The 14,969-nt window shown below is 48.6% G+C and overlaps 1 protein-coding gene across 1 annotated transcript in view; it reads left to right on the top strand.

Annotated features, from left to right (window-relative positions):
- The window catches only part of LOC126237190 (dehydrogenase/reductase SDR family member 11-like), a 91,559-nt gene that overhangs the window by 35,874 nt on the left and 40,716 nt on the right, over positions 1-14,969 (top strand). The window contains exon 2 of the mRNA XM_049947066.1: positions 863-1,025. Coding sequence (XP_049803023.1) covers positions 863-1,025 — 163 coding nt within the window. The remainder of the gene's footprint in view (positions 1-862; positions 1,026-14,969) is intronic.

Raw genomic sequence — 14,969 nt, 5'->3', positions numbered from 1 at the left:
ACTATCCAGAGGGACGTTTAGTGGAATGGTCGCATAAAACAACTGGAAGGAAAAGCGGGTGTCAGGCTGATATTCATGCGAATGTAACTCATCCACGAAGAAAGTGGCCCATAATGCACTTCTTTGACCGATTCTTGAGTATTGTTCATCAATATAGGGTCCTGACCAGGTAGGAACTGATAGAAGAGAGAGAGAGAGATGACGCAACCAAGAGCTGCCCGTTTCGTCACGGGATCGTTTAGTCAGTGCCAGAACGTTACTGGCATGCTCAACGAACTCCATTGGGAGACGTTACAAGGGACGCGTTGCGCATCATGGATAGGTTTACAATTGAAATTTCGAGAAAGCGCTTTCTGGGAAGAGTCCGACAGCATATACACCTCGCGTGATGACCACGACAAGGAAATTCGAGAAATTAGAGCCAATACAGAGGCGTACCGACAGTCAGTTTTCGCGGTAGCAGTATGTGACTTGGTGAATGGACACACTACCGTTGATTTTTCGAGTTTCTGTTTGAATTCGTGAACAGCGGTGTTTTTAGCAGAGGCCACTGCCACAGCAGTATGTCGAGTTACATAGCGCAACGATTTTCCCTTTCCTCTTTCCAAGGCCGCTCCTATCTCGTCTACTTCTTTCTCAGTTAAAACCGGTACGCCACCCGCCACAGTGTCCGCACAGACGGCCAAGAGGCAGGCAGCGACCGCGAGCTGCCCACACAACAGAGGACCAACGCTTGCGCTATGCATGGAACAACATGTCTAACATTCTGTGGTAGAGCAACATATCAGGGTCGCGTTTCTTATCGCTGTTGACATTGTTGTCTTATGAAGCATTTAAAAGCGTTCTTTGTGTTTTCCCTTAGGCTCTTGAAGTGAAGGGGTCGCCTGGAAAACTGTACGCTCTTCAGGGAGACGTGGGGAAAGAAGAAAGCATCCTCTCAGCTTTCAAATGGATTAGGGAAAACCTCAATGGAATCGACATCCTGGTCAACAGCGCCGGTGCCGACTACGACACTGATTTTATATGTATGTATGCAAATATTTCACATTTTAATGAGTTTACATTGAATTAATGTATAAATGATCAAAAATGTAAACATGCATTATCAAACTTCTTGGCAGGTTAAAACTGTTTACCGGACCAAGACTCGAAGTTAGGACTTTTGCCTTTCATGGGCAAGTACTCTACAAACTGAACTGCGAAGCCGGTCGTTGTGGCCGAGCGGTTCAAGGCGCTTCAGTCTCGAACCGCGCGAATCCTGCCTCGGGCATGGACGTGTGTGATGTCCTTAGGTTAGTTAGGTTTACGTAGTTCTAAGTTCTAAGGGACTGATGACCTCAGATGTTAAGTCCCATAGAGCCCAGATGCTCAGAGCCATTTGAACTATTTTTTGAACTGCGAAAGCGCAATCTCCGAAACATGAATCATTTTGGCTAGCTCAATTGGCAGAGCACTTGCTCTCGAAAGCCAAAGGTCCCGTGTTCGAGTCTCGGTCTGGCACACAGTTTTAATCCACCAGGAAGTTCATATCAGCGCAGACACCGCTGCACAATGAAAATTATCAGCTACATTAAAAATTTACTAATACTGCAACATATCTGTACATTTTAATGTCAACAAAGAAATACACCGAGACAACTCAATTAAGCTTTCCACGTGCGTCGCCACTGCGAACAGAATTAACGCCTACTGTTACGGCACTCTGGCCGGGTTGGGTGCAGCCTCAAGGTCTCTTGCCCACACTCGTGTGGCAAATGGCTGTTATTCCACAGAAACACAATAAATGTTCAGCAAAATTTACGTGATTCACAGGGCGATTTCCTCTGTTGCGGTGTGTGACAACTGTGGTGACAATGACATTAAGATATTATTTAACATAAAAATGTCTGGCGAGTTCAAAATTATGAATGGGAGATTGCGCATACTCAATGATACCTGCCGAAAGTAGCACATAGGCCAAATAAAAAAAGGACTTAAAAATTTGTTTGTTTCAGAAGAGTTAATAATTGTAGCATATATAGTATTTTATCTTATTTGTTGAAAAGAAATACTAGAGTTAACGATTTTATAAAAACGTTTCCCACATTCAAACCATGACCAGCTTTGAACATCATTGTATAGATTTATCCTCATGTAGTAACCGAAAATAGTTTTTCATCTGTACATACTCCATCGAGAATCAACATAAATGAGTGTTTTGGCGGCCGCATTCAATTCTTGATATCAGCGTCCTCTATGCTTCATTTAATTCCATATTTCTTTTCAAAAAACACTATTAAAGCTATTCTGTACAAAAATACACAGTTCAGTCACATTAATATGACCACATGTCAGAAGACCGAATAACGACCTTTCGCAGCGTGAACGTGCAGGAAGAGAGTCAATGAAGTTCTGGATATTACTGACAGGGGCGTGGAGCCATGCCGACTCCAGTGCAGTGGCCACGTGCTCCGGGTTTCTCGGCTGAGGATCCGTGGTGCGGCCAACCCAATGTGGTCTCAGAGATTCCCAATTAAGCTTAAATCTGGGGAGTTTGGTGCCCAGGGGAGTATGGTTAACTCTTCGAGCACCGCACGTACACTGCAAGCTGTGCGACATGTTGCATTGTGGTGCTGGAATACGCCACCGTGCCGAGGAAAATCAAACTGCATTTAGGGGCGGACATGGTGTCCGAGGACAGATCTATACTTGTGTTGATCCACTGTGCTTTCCAGAATGAGGAGATCACCAAGGGTATGCCACGAAAACATTCTCCAGACCATAACGCTCCTTCCTCCGGTCTGGACCCTTCTGACGATTGTTCTGGGGTGTTTGATTTCAGACGTTTCACGCCGTACACGCCATCTGGGCCTTTGTCCGATGGAGCATAAAGCGTGATTTATGTGAAAAGATCACCAGTCACCATTCAGTAGGCGTACAGTTGCGGTACTGGTGTGCTAGTTCCAGTCTTCGTCGCATGAACAGCAATCAGCGTGGGTGCATAACCGGTCGTCTGCCGCAGAGGCCCATACACAGCAAAGTTCACTGGACCGTCTCTGAGGAGACTCTGTAGGTAGCCCCTTGGTTCATCTGGGCCGTCAGTTGATAAAACAGCGGCACGCCTATTCGCTCGTACATACCTCCGGAGCCATCGTTCACTATTGTCATCTACACATTAAATGTATTCGCAGTTGCAAATATGGACAACCATCAGCTGTATAATGGTATGACGGCAATGAAAATTTGTGCAGGACAGGGACACGAACCCCACTTCCAGTTTATCGCGAGCGGACGCCTTACCGTTAGGCTATGCGAGCACGACTCAGGGCTAGACACAAACTTCCATACGTCGTGAAAGATGTGTCTACAGTCTGTATTCGTACATCCATAATGTATATTCTCGTACAGGCGAAACATTGTACTGGAGATTCAGCAGATAAATATAATATTGCAAGAAATGTTCAAATGTGTGTCGAATCTTACGGGACTTAACTGCTGAGGTCATCAGTCCCTATGCTTACACACTACTTAACCTAAATTATCCTAATTACAAACACACACACCCATGCCCGAGGGAGGACTCGAACCTCCGCCGGGATCATCCGCACAGTCCATGACTGCAGCGCCTGAGACCGCTCGGCTAACCCCGCGCGGCCTATGATATTGCAGTGCCTGTGTTATTCCAAATTACGACGCAAAGTTCTTTTGAACATGCATGCATGGTAAGCTGGAAATCCGGGTCGAGTCCCTGTGCGGCACAATTTTCATTGTCGTTATTTCATTATAAGGCTGATGCCAGTCTTCATTCGAACTGCGAATACATTTCATGTATTTCATAACGGTTGCAGTCGCCGCAGTGTCTTTGCATGGTAATTCGGAATAACACAGGCAATGCAATATTGAATTGTCATCTGTGGCCTTGGTGCACTACAGTCCCCTGGCGCCGGTTTTGGATAGCGCCATTTTGCCTTTCACGATATACTTTAATCGCGGCGGCAAACAGTTTATAATCTTAGCCGTTTGGGAAATTCTTACACCCTTAGCCCGAAAACCAATGTTCATGTTCTTTTGGACGTCAGACACATCGCTCAATTTCCGCATTACGACAATGACTGTACTGTGCCCGCGTCCCCGCGACATGCTTTATATACCGTCCACCTGTCGTCTGTGAGCGTGGTTATTACAAATTGACATCGAATGTAGGGGGTATTCACATTAATGTGACTGGATTGTGTGCAAATTTTAAGCGTTTATCTTGGTTACAATGTCACTAATTTCATGAAGCCGTCATAAAAATACACTCCTGGAAATTGAAATAAGAACACCGTGAATTCATTGTCCCAGGAAGGGGAAACTTTATTGACACATTCCTGGGGTCAGATACATCACATGATCACACTGACAGAACCACAGGCACATAGACACAGGCAACAGAGCATGCACAATGTCGGCACTAGTACAGTGTATATCCACCTTTCGCAGCAATGCAGGCTGCTATTCTCCCATGGAGACGATCGTAGAGATGCTGGATGTAGTCCTGTGGAACGGCTTGCCATGCCATTTCCACCTGGCGCCTCAGTTGGACCAGCGTTCGTGCTGGACGTGCAGACCGCGTGAGACGACGCTTCATCCAGTCCCAAACATGCTCAATGGGGGACAGATCCGGAGATCTTGCTGGCCAGGGTAGTTGACTTACACCTTCTAGAGCACGTTGGGTGGCACGGGATACATGCGGACGTGCATTGTCCTGTTGGAACAGCAAGTTCCCTTGCCGGTCTAGGAATGGTAGAACGATGGGTTCGATGGCGGTTTGGATGTACCGTGCACTATTCAGTGTCCCCTCGACGATCACCAGTGGTGTACGGCCAGTGTAGGAGATCGCTCCCCACACCATGATGCCGGGTGTTGGCCCTGTGTGCCTCGGTCGTATGCAGTCCTGATTGTGGCGCTCACCTGCACGGCGCCAAACACGCATACGACCATCATTGGCACCAAGGCAGAAGCGACTCTCATTGCTGAAGACGACACGTCTCCATTCGTCCCTCCATTCACGCCTGTCGCGGCACCACTGGAGGCGGGCTGCACGATGTTGGGGCGTGAGCGGAAGACGGCCTAACGGTGTGCGGGACCGTAGCCCAGCTTCATGGAGACGGTTGCGAATGGTCCTCGCCGATACCCCAGGAGCAACAGTGTCCCTAATTTGCTGGGAAGTGGCGGTGCGGTCCCCTACGGCACTGCGTAGGATCCTACGGTCTTGGCGTGCATCCGTGCGTCGCTGCGGTCCGGTCCCAGGTCGACGGGCACGTGCACCTTCCGCCGACCACTGGCGACAACATCGATGTACTGTGGAGACCTCACGCCCCACGTGTTGAGCAATTCGGCGGTACGTCCACCCGGCCTCCCGCATGCCCACTATACGCCCTCGCTCAAAGTCCGTCAACTGCACATACGGTTCACGTCCACGCTGTCGCGGCATGCTACCAGTGTTAAAGACTGCGATGGAGCTCCGTATGCCACGGCAAACTGGCTGACACTGACGGCGGCGGTGCACAAATGCTGCGCAGCTAGCGCCATTCGACGGCCAACACCGCGGTTCCTGGTGTGTCCGCTGTGCCGTGCGTGTGATCATTGCTTGTACAGCCCTCTCGCAGTGTCCGGAGCAAGTATGGTGGGTCTGACACACCGGAGTCAATGTGTTCTTTTTTCCATTTCCAGGAGTGTAGCATAAGGAGATGAATAACTTTCTCTAAAGGGCATTTGTCCTTCAATAACGATTTTTCACCTATAGAGTCTGTTGCGTATAACACTGATGTAGAATATTTAAGGTGTATCAGTTAGCGTGTTCCCGTGTGGTATTCTTATAGACTAATATTACTTTTGCAATTTTCAAGTTTTAAGTATATTCTGTGCATCTAGCAGAGGTTGAAAATATGAAGTAACATTACCCCATAATTAACTCTGCATTAATTCCATCTGTAATAGCTTATGTCTCTTTTTATGCAACATATAAGCACCGTAAATTCTTTTTTATTAATTTTATTCAGTCATTTTGATACCCCACGTAAAAACATTTTCCCTTTAATTACCTGAACGTTTCCATTATTCCAGAAAGAATCACAGCGAAGAGCCAAAGCATTACGACCAGTGGTCACAGCGAGATTGAACGAAGCCCGGTAATGTTGCGGGGATGAAGGAGACTACATAAGCGGAGTGCGATCGCAGTATCATTCTAGCGACGATGCAGGCCGCAAATGTAGAAATCCACAGGCATAGTCGACTGTGGGTGGGGTAGGTTGGTACGGCGAGGCTCCTGGGAATGAGCTTCTCGGAAACGACGGAGCTGGTCGGCTGCTGGTGTGCTGCTGTAGTGATCACCTGTGGAAGGCGGTTGCTAGAGGACGGCGAAACCACGAGCAGGCGACGGGGTATTGGACGTTGACGCCTCATCACAGAACGTGAACGTCGGAGGCTTGTTCTATCTGAATAGGACAGGCGGCGATCTCTAGAAGATATGACAACAGAGTACAGTGCTGGTCTGGAACAAGTGTTCAATAGTGCACCATTCATGGTACATTGCTGAACATGAGGCTTCACAGCAGACACCGGTTACATATTCCCACTGACCTAAAGGCATTGTCAGTTAGGACAACAGTGGGAACAGTGACCTAGAGATTGCTCAGTGGGTCTATGGAAACGTGTCGCCTGGTCAGACGATTTACATTTCTTGATACACCAGATCGATAATCATGTCCAGATATTTCATCATCCAGGTGGACGTCTACAACCCCCCCCCCCCCCAAAAAAAAGCGTCGCATCACATCAAGACACAAGCCAGTGGGCGAGAGCAATGGATGACATTCACTTAGGCTTCTATGGGACCTGTGTGGGCAATCTAAGATAATGACAGCTGGGCTACGTGAACGTTATTGCGGATCACCTGCATTCTTTCATGCTGAATGTCTTCTGTTACGGCGATAGGTCTTCCAGCAGGATAACAGTTCACATCATAAGACCAGAACTGTGCTGCAGTGGTTCGGGGAACAGAGCAGTAAACTCTTGTTTATGTCTTGGCCACCAAATTGCGCTGATCTAAGTTCGATGGAGCGCATCTGGGTCACTTTCGGGTGCAAACTCCTTGTCAACAAACCAATGGCCCGTAATTTAAGTGAACTGCGTGACCTGTACGTAGCTATCCGGTGCTACATTCCTCCCGACACCTGCTGAGGACTTGCAGAATCGATGAGATGCAGAATCGCTGCGATATTGTGTGCTAAATCGGACCGACATGATATTAATGTGGTCGTCATAATGTATTGGCTCATAGGTGTACGACATTCGACTCAGACGTGTTTTGTGGTTTTACTGGAATGTTTCTCTTTTCCACAGGTCTAGTGTATTAAGAGCTGTTATTTGGCATCCGTGAATGCCGTTTTCTATATTATTAACACCGCCAAGCGTCCATGTGGACTCTTTTAAAGCGAGAGACGGAGAAGAAAATAAACATATGGTAAATTCTTTTGTTTCATAAAAATCTTTATAATCACCTTGCTTACTTACTACGTTAGCCATACAAGCCGGAGTCCGTCTTTAGCATCGTCGTTCAGGCACCTCCGTCTTCCTCAGACCATGTACTCTTCGCTCTCTAGTTCCATCAAACTCATGTCCTCTCTGATCCTTTCAATCCACCTCAGCCCCGGTCTTCCCCTCGGTCTGCTGCCTTTGCTGTCTCCTTCACCACCTACCGTGTGGTCTGGTCTTCTCGACACATGATGTGCCTGTACCACTTCAGTCTCCACTCTATAATCACACCCACAATGTCCAGCGATTTGTGAAGCTCCTGCAGTTCGCGGTTTTCTCTTTTTCTCCAGTCGTCTCCACTCTTCACTGGTACGAAAATCTGTCTCACAACAGCACTCTCAAACATCAGCAGTTTTCTTTCTATCTTTTGTGTCACGGTCCAGATCTCTGCTCCGTATAGGATGATAGGCTGTATTACCGCCCTGTGGATCCTAACCTTTGTCGATATTGATAGAAGCCGGGACATCAGGTGATTTCCGAGTGCAAACCTTGACGTCTTTCCTGCTTGAGTTCTTGTCTTTATTTCCTGGTCTGTCTCATCCCTTTCACAGAGTATTGCCCCAAGATGTTTCAACTCTCTTACCATTTCAGACATCTTACCATCCACATCTAAAGGTCTGTCATAGTTCTCACTTCTCACTACAAAGGTATTTGCTCTTATCCATATTCATCATCAAACCTGCTCTCATTGCCTCTTCCATTTCTACACCCTCGTCATCTGAACCAGACCGTGCACATTCTGTACAATTAAAACTAGATCATCCGCATAGACCAGCGTGTTGATCCTTCTATCAAGCTGAATTCCTGTCTCCAAGCTTCTTTCCTTTGTAATTGCTCTTTCTAGAACCACGGTAAAAAGAAAAGGATTGCGAGGAGGGAGGGGGGGGGAGGCGACGAGGCAGTTTCCCTGTCGCATTCCAGTCCTAATCTTGAACGTCTCTGACATCTTTCTATTCGCTTTCACCATGCTTGTGGTTTTTGTTTACATGTATTTGGTAGTTTAAAGGGTGTAGGCCTAAATTAACTAGAAGTTGAATTATAGTGCATCTGCAGTCGAAGTAGTTAACCGGGTTTAAAATAAAGCGATAGTAGTTTCGCCATTCCAGTGGATAAGTGGCAGATTCGCAGTGGTAACGAGAGACCTAGTGTTAATGATTCACTGACTGTTCTTCTCCTTCTAAGGTAAGCAGCTCTAATAACGGAAAATTTTCGAATTTAACCAAAGTACGTTCTTCTTGCGTGTATTCCAATGTTCTTATCAGCAAAGGTAGTTCGAAACGTAAAACCAAAATGCGCAAATACTGGGTGATCAAAAAGTCAGTATGAATTTGAAAACTGAATAAATCACGGAATAATGTAGATAGAGAGGTACAAGTTAACACACATGCTTGGAATGACATGGGGTGTTATTAGAACCAAAAAAATACAAAAGTTCAAAAAATGTCCGACAGATGGCGCTTTATTCGAATCCCTTTCCTATGGCGATAGGATCGTAACGCTGAACTAGCACATTCTCCATTCTGATAATACAGCTTCACTAAAAGCGCCTTTTCAGGTAACGTCAGCATGCTGCGACTGCTGGCGCATCTGATTCTCTCTCTTTTTTTTCTTCCTTTATTGAGTTTCGATTCCCCCTAAAGGGGGCGGGCTGGCAGCAGCTTATTACGCCGCTCTTCAGCCTACAGAATTTGTTTTAAAAAGATGAAGATAAGAAAAAATAATAACAGTTGGCGATAAAATCGGTGACTTACAGGTAAAATGGCAGAAAAATGCTGGAGCTTAAAACATAAAACACAGGGTTGATGATGCTAATAAAATACACAGGAAGCAGAAAAATAATAGACAGACAATTAAAAAACACGGCGACAGTCTGGGTTCTGTTCGCAAGAGATATAAAAGGCACACCCAGCGCAAGCATGATTTCCGTTCGCAACACTGTGGAAAGACGCACAACACTGAACACTCACTTAAACACTGCACTAAAAAGTTGGCACCAATATGACATACCACACCCGAGAGCAGGTGGGGGAAACTGGTCGGATGACGGGAAAAAAGGGGGGGAAGGAGATTCTCTCTTTTTTTTTTTTTTATTTGAGGTGGAGCCCCTCCACGCCCACACCGGCATGATGGCCAACACAAAAGGTCCACTGCCATCTCTGCATAAGGGTTAGTATTCACTAAAGTGAGGTGTCGCAGGATGTGGGAACTGCGATGTTTGCGTACGTCTGGTTAGGATTAACCATTAATACGCGCTCATCTGGAGATAGATTGGTCGAAATCTGACGAAGGGTAGCGGTTTGAAGGGCAGAGGAAAAAAAGTGCCAAGGCAAGGGCCAAGGGAAAAAAACCTCTGCGATAGTTAGGTCGGGCGGCAAGAGCAGTAGCGGTTGTCTTACTGCCTGCGATAGGTCGTGCAAGGATAGGCTTTGTTAGTAGTGGGTATCATGCATGTCGATACCTTGACGTTGTGCGTTTGTGCTGCTCGGCGGCTGGCGCTGGGTGTTGGTACAGAGTCCTCGTTCAGCGTCCTGCAACCTGCAACAGTTAGGTTTGTTATCGATCTTGTGTCCGATAGGTCATATACCGGAGGCACAGTGTGAGGGAATGTTGGCAGATTGTTTGTGCGTCTGTGGGCGAGCTCGTCGGTGTCCCTGCTGTGGCCTGTTGGTCGGCTCTAATAGCAGCTGGTAGTTGCCAGTCAGTGTTGCTGATATGCAGGGGTTTGCCGACGTTTGTCGCTGTTTGCGTATGTTAGTTTACCATAGGTGGCTATGCCCTAGCTATCAGTGTCTTTGGTCGCGTGTGCTTCCACCTGTGGTTGTGATCGTAGTTTCCCAGAGTGAGGATGAAAGGATTGTTCGAGTGTGTCGAGTTCCTGTATAGTCGTGTGGCGTGTTTTTTGAATACTTCCTTGAGGGTATCAAGGCGGTATTCATGGTGAAGATCCACGGTGCGTGTGTAGCGTGGAGCGTTGCTGATGATTCGTAGCACCTTGTTCTGTATGATCTGCAGGCGGCGCAGTCGTGTAGGAGCTGCATATCCCCAGACGGGAGCTGCGTACGTCATCAGAGGTCTAATCAGTGTCATGTATATGGACCTTGACACCCTCCTATTCAGTGTGCTTTCCCTGTTGAGCATTGGGTAGAGCTGTTTGAGCCTCGCGTGCGCTCGGTTGGCAACGTATTCGATGTCGTCCCCCCATGTAAGTTTCCGGTCCAGCCAGACACCAAGGTACCTGACTTTCTCTCGGAAACGTATTGGGCGTGTATGTAGTGTTATTGGTCTACAGTGTTGGTGTTTGCGCAGTAGTTTCGGTCTGCGTGTGAACAGAACTGCTTCGCACTTGTCGACGTTTACTTTAATACGCCATCGCTCCAACCAAGGCTCAGCTGTTCTGAGTGCTGTCTGTATTCGTGAATTGATGTTCGACGGTTTCCAGTCTTGCGCGAGGATGGCTGTGTCATCCGCGTAGACGGCTAACGTCGTGTTTTGTGTCGCTGGGAAGTCATTAATGTACAGGTTAAACAAGATGGGTCCTAGGATGCTCCCTTGGGGTACTCCAGCTTGGATACCGTGTTGTGTTGATTGTTTATCCTGCACGTTAGTGTTGAAACATCTGTTCGTGAGATATGAGTGTATGAGATGTACGAGTCCGTCCGGGAAACCAGCTTCGCTTAGTTTGCGTATGAGTCCGTTGTGCCAGAGACGATCGAAAGCCTTTTCGATGTTTAGGAACACGGCCCCTGTGGCTTTGTTCATGTTGTAGCCGTGTGTTATATGTTCGACTACACGGAGGAGTTGTTGTGTTGTCGAGTGGTGATTCCTAAAGCCGAATTGCTCCGGTCTTAGGGTGTCGTTGGCGATGCAATGCCTAGTGATACGTTTTAGTATTACCTTCTCAACAATCTTGCTGAGCGAACACAGCAGACTGATGGGTCGGTAAATGAAATGTCGTGTGACCGTTCGCCTGGTGCAAGTCTTTCGATTTGACGCCACTTCGGCAACTTGCGCGTCGATGGGGATGAAATGATGATGAATAGGACAACACAACACCCAGTCCCTGAGCGGAGAAAATCTCCGACCCAGCCGGGAATCGAACCCGGGCTCTTTGGATTGACAGTCTGTCGCGCTGACCACTCAGCTACCGGGGGCGGACGATGGGTCGGTAATTTTGTGGGAGGGAGTGGTCTTTCCCTGGCTTCCTGAACATCAGGACCTTGGCCGCCTTCCAAAAGTCAGGGAAGTGTTGGTGTGTCAGGATGGCATTCGTTAAGTGTGTGAGGTATTCTACGGCTTTATCCGTGAACTCCTGGAGGACACGGTTTTGAATGCCATCAGGCCCAGGGGCTTTTCTAGCGTTGGTGTGCTTGATAGCCCATGTGATTTCATTTGTGCTAGTACGTCTTATTTCGTTGCGCGAGGGCTGGGCTACAAGTCGTGTAACCTCCAGGTCCGTTTCAAGTGTGAATGCTGGGTCTGAAGGAACCAGATTCGGCATGAAGGACGCTGCAAGTGTTGTGGCCATAAGCTCTGCCTTTTCCGTCGCGGTTAGGCCGGGCCGTCTGGTCCTTGTAACGTGGGAATGTAATGTTTCTCCCTGGTGAAGTGTCTGGCCAGCTGCCACACGCCAGGACGTGTGGTATCCAGCCCAGCGAGTTTCTGTCCCCATTGCTCGTTTCTGAATGTTTGTATTTTATTCCGTATTATGCCCTGGAGTCTGTTGACGTGCAGTTTATAGAACGGGCGCCTGGTACGCTGCCAGTATCTCCTGAGGCGGTTCCTCATTGAGATAAGGCCCAGGATTTCCTGGGGCAGGGCCGTCGAGTGTTGTCTTGGTGTTGTAAATGAAATGGCGTCAGTCATTGCGTCTTGGACGGCAGTTGTGAGAGCCTCCACAGCCTCATCGATTTGCTGTGTCTTGTTAATTTCGTGAGTGTCAGGAATGCGACTATCAAGCGTTTCCTTGAACAGTGTCCAATTCGCACGCTTGTAGTTAAGCATCCTGCGTGGTTCGATGTCCTGCAGTGTCTCTTCCATGTGCAGTATTACAGGCATGTGGTCTGAGTCCAGATCGTTTTCAACCGTTAGGTTGAGTGTGCATGTGATGCCCTTTATGAGGGCTATGTCTAACACGTCTGGCCTATGTCGAGCCTGTGTAGGCACGAACGTGGGAACGTCCGGCCCAAGTATAATGTAGTGTCGGCCTAGTGCGTGTTCGTACAGTTTCTTGCCGTTGGAGGTTCGTATTCGTGAGTTCCAATCAGGGTGTTTTGCGTTGAGGTCTCCAGCGGCAATTACCCGCGGTGCTATGTTGAGTACTGTGCTGATATCGCGTGTTACTATGTTTTTAGGAGGATTGTATATCGATACCAGTGTGGTGTTGGCTCCGTTGAACTTGACCCTGACGGCCGTAGCCTCTAGTCTTTCAAGTGCTGGGAGCTCGATGTTCGTGTGTTCTATGTTCTGTGTATGATGATTGCCGTGCCGCCCCCCCCCCCCCCCCCCCGCCATCCGCTCGGTCGGTACGATAGACACAATACCCTGGGAAGTTTAGTTGTTTGCGAGGCGTAAGCAGTGTTTCGTTCACAAGAGCGATTCGGATACTCTTTCGCTCCATGAACGCGGCCATTTCGGCTTTTTTGCTTGCGATCCCGTTGGCATTCCAAAACAGGATCTGTGAGATTGTGTTTAAGTCTGCGTTTCGGGGCTGGTGTGGTGTATTGTCCATGTAGTAGTGTAAAAAGCGGTGTGATAGTGGCTTGGAAGCTAGTCCAGTTGAGCGTACCCGACATGAACTGCATGAAGAGTTGTGAGACACACCCCATAATCTTCGTGACTATTTCGGTGGTCGTGCGTCCGGGGAATAATGTTTCCATTATTCTCCGGAATGTTGTCGTAATGTTGGTCATGTCGGCCTGCGAGTTATTGCTCGTGTTAGCGGCCGCTTGTTCCAGTGTTGGCGTCTGGTGAGGGCTGTCCTGAGTGTCGGCTGTTCGTGTGGCAGTTGTGGGCGCCTGTGTATTCTCTGTGGAGAGTGGGTGTGTTATGTGGGTTGTTGAGTTGGCGTCCGGGTTGTATTCGTGAGTGTTGGTGTCCTGTTGTCTGTGTGCTTGTTGTGGTGTGGTCGTGTTCCTCGTGCTGCGGCTGTTTCTCCTTCTCCTCCTCCTCTGGTGCTGTGGTCGTCCCTGTGTAGGTGCGTTTTCTGTAGCCTGTGGTGGGCTGCAGTCCGCGATCTCAGGGGGTAGGGTGGTGTTGTTGCTGGTTTCTTGTGGTGTGCCCGGTGCGGGTGTGGTGTCAGGTGTTGTGTTTGTCTGTTGTGTGTCTGTTGCTGGGGGTGTTTGCTGCGCGTGTACTGAGCTCTGGGGCTCCTCCGACCGTCCCGCGCTGCTGGGGCTGCCAGCGACCACTCCAGCGAAGGATATTCCACTTCTTACTGGGCGCGGGGGCGGTTTTGGAACTGTGATGGCGGTAGGTTTCGCATGTTTCGCGATTTTGCGCCTCAGAGCTGCTTTGTAAGCAATACACCCTCTGTAGTTTGCCGGATGGGCAGCGCCACAGTGACGCACTTGCGAGGTGCTGTATGGGGGAGTTTGCAGCGTTGGGTCGTGTGACCGCCAGCGCAAATGCGGCAGCGGGGTGCGAGACCGCATCTGATACCCGCGTGCGCAAAGCGCTGGCAGTTGTGGCATTGTTGGGGGGTGCGCGGCGTGTTGTAAATCTCTACATTGACGACCATGTGAAGAAATAGCTTTAACTTCAGCAGGTCGCGGGACTTGGCCGTGTCGGCCAATTCCGCCATGTAGTAATGAGACGGTCTAGCTGTGCCGAACTCTGACATTCGGTTTACTCGAATGCACTCCCACCCGAGAGCAGAGAGTTCATTGTGTACTGTGTCGGTCGGGGTTCGTGAGTCTATCCCCTTTATCACGTACTGCTGTGTTTTTTCCAGGACTGTCCTGTACGTGAAGTGCTCTGCCTTCCTTTCTTTAAGAAAGTCCAGTAGATTTGTGTAATCTGACTTGTTCGCCACGTACAGTGCGGCGTGTTCCCCAGTGAGCTTAGAGTAGTATGTTGTGGGGCTGTGTTGACTGTTAAATTCCTTGTTTAGGAGACTTAGGTCTCCGTAGTTGTGTATGATGACTGGTGGGAAGCCAGTCGCGGTGTTGTTTGTGTTCTGCGTAACTGCTTGTATATTTGTGGTTGCTGCAGTCGCAGGGTTGTTTGTGTTGGTCCCTGTGTTGCCTTTGTTGTTGGTTCGCGATGTAGATGGTGTTGGCAACAGCACTCGGCCGTTGCCTCGTGAGTTTGTGGGCTCACTTCTTGCGTATTTGTCGGCTGTTTGCGTCGTGGGCCGACCTGCTGCCACGGCCCGTCTTCGTCTGTGTTGGTTGTGTACTTCGTCGGCTCTGGTT

Source organism: Schistocerca nitens, chromosome 2 (assembly GCF_023898315.1).
Source record: "Schistocerca nitens isolate TAMUIC-IGC-003100 chromosome 2, iqSchNite1.1, whole genome shotgun sequence".
NCBI lineage: Eukaryota > Metazoa > Arthropoda > Insecta > Orthoptera > Acrididae > Schistocerca > Schistocerca nitens.
This window is presented reverse-complemented; position numbering and strand designations above follow the sequence as displayed.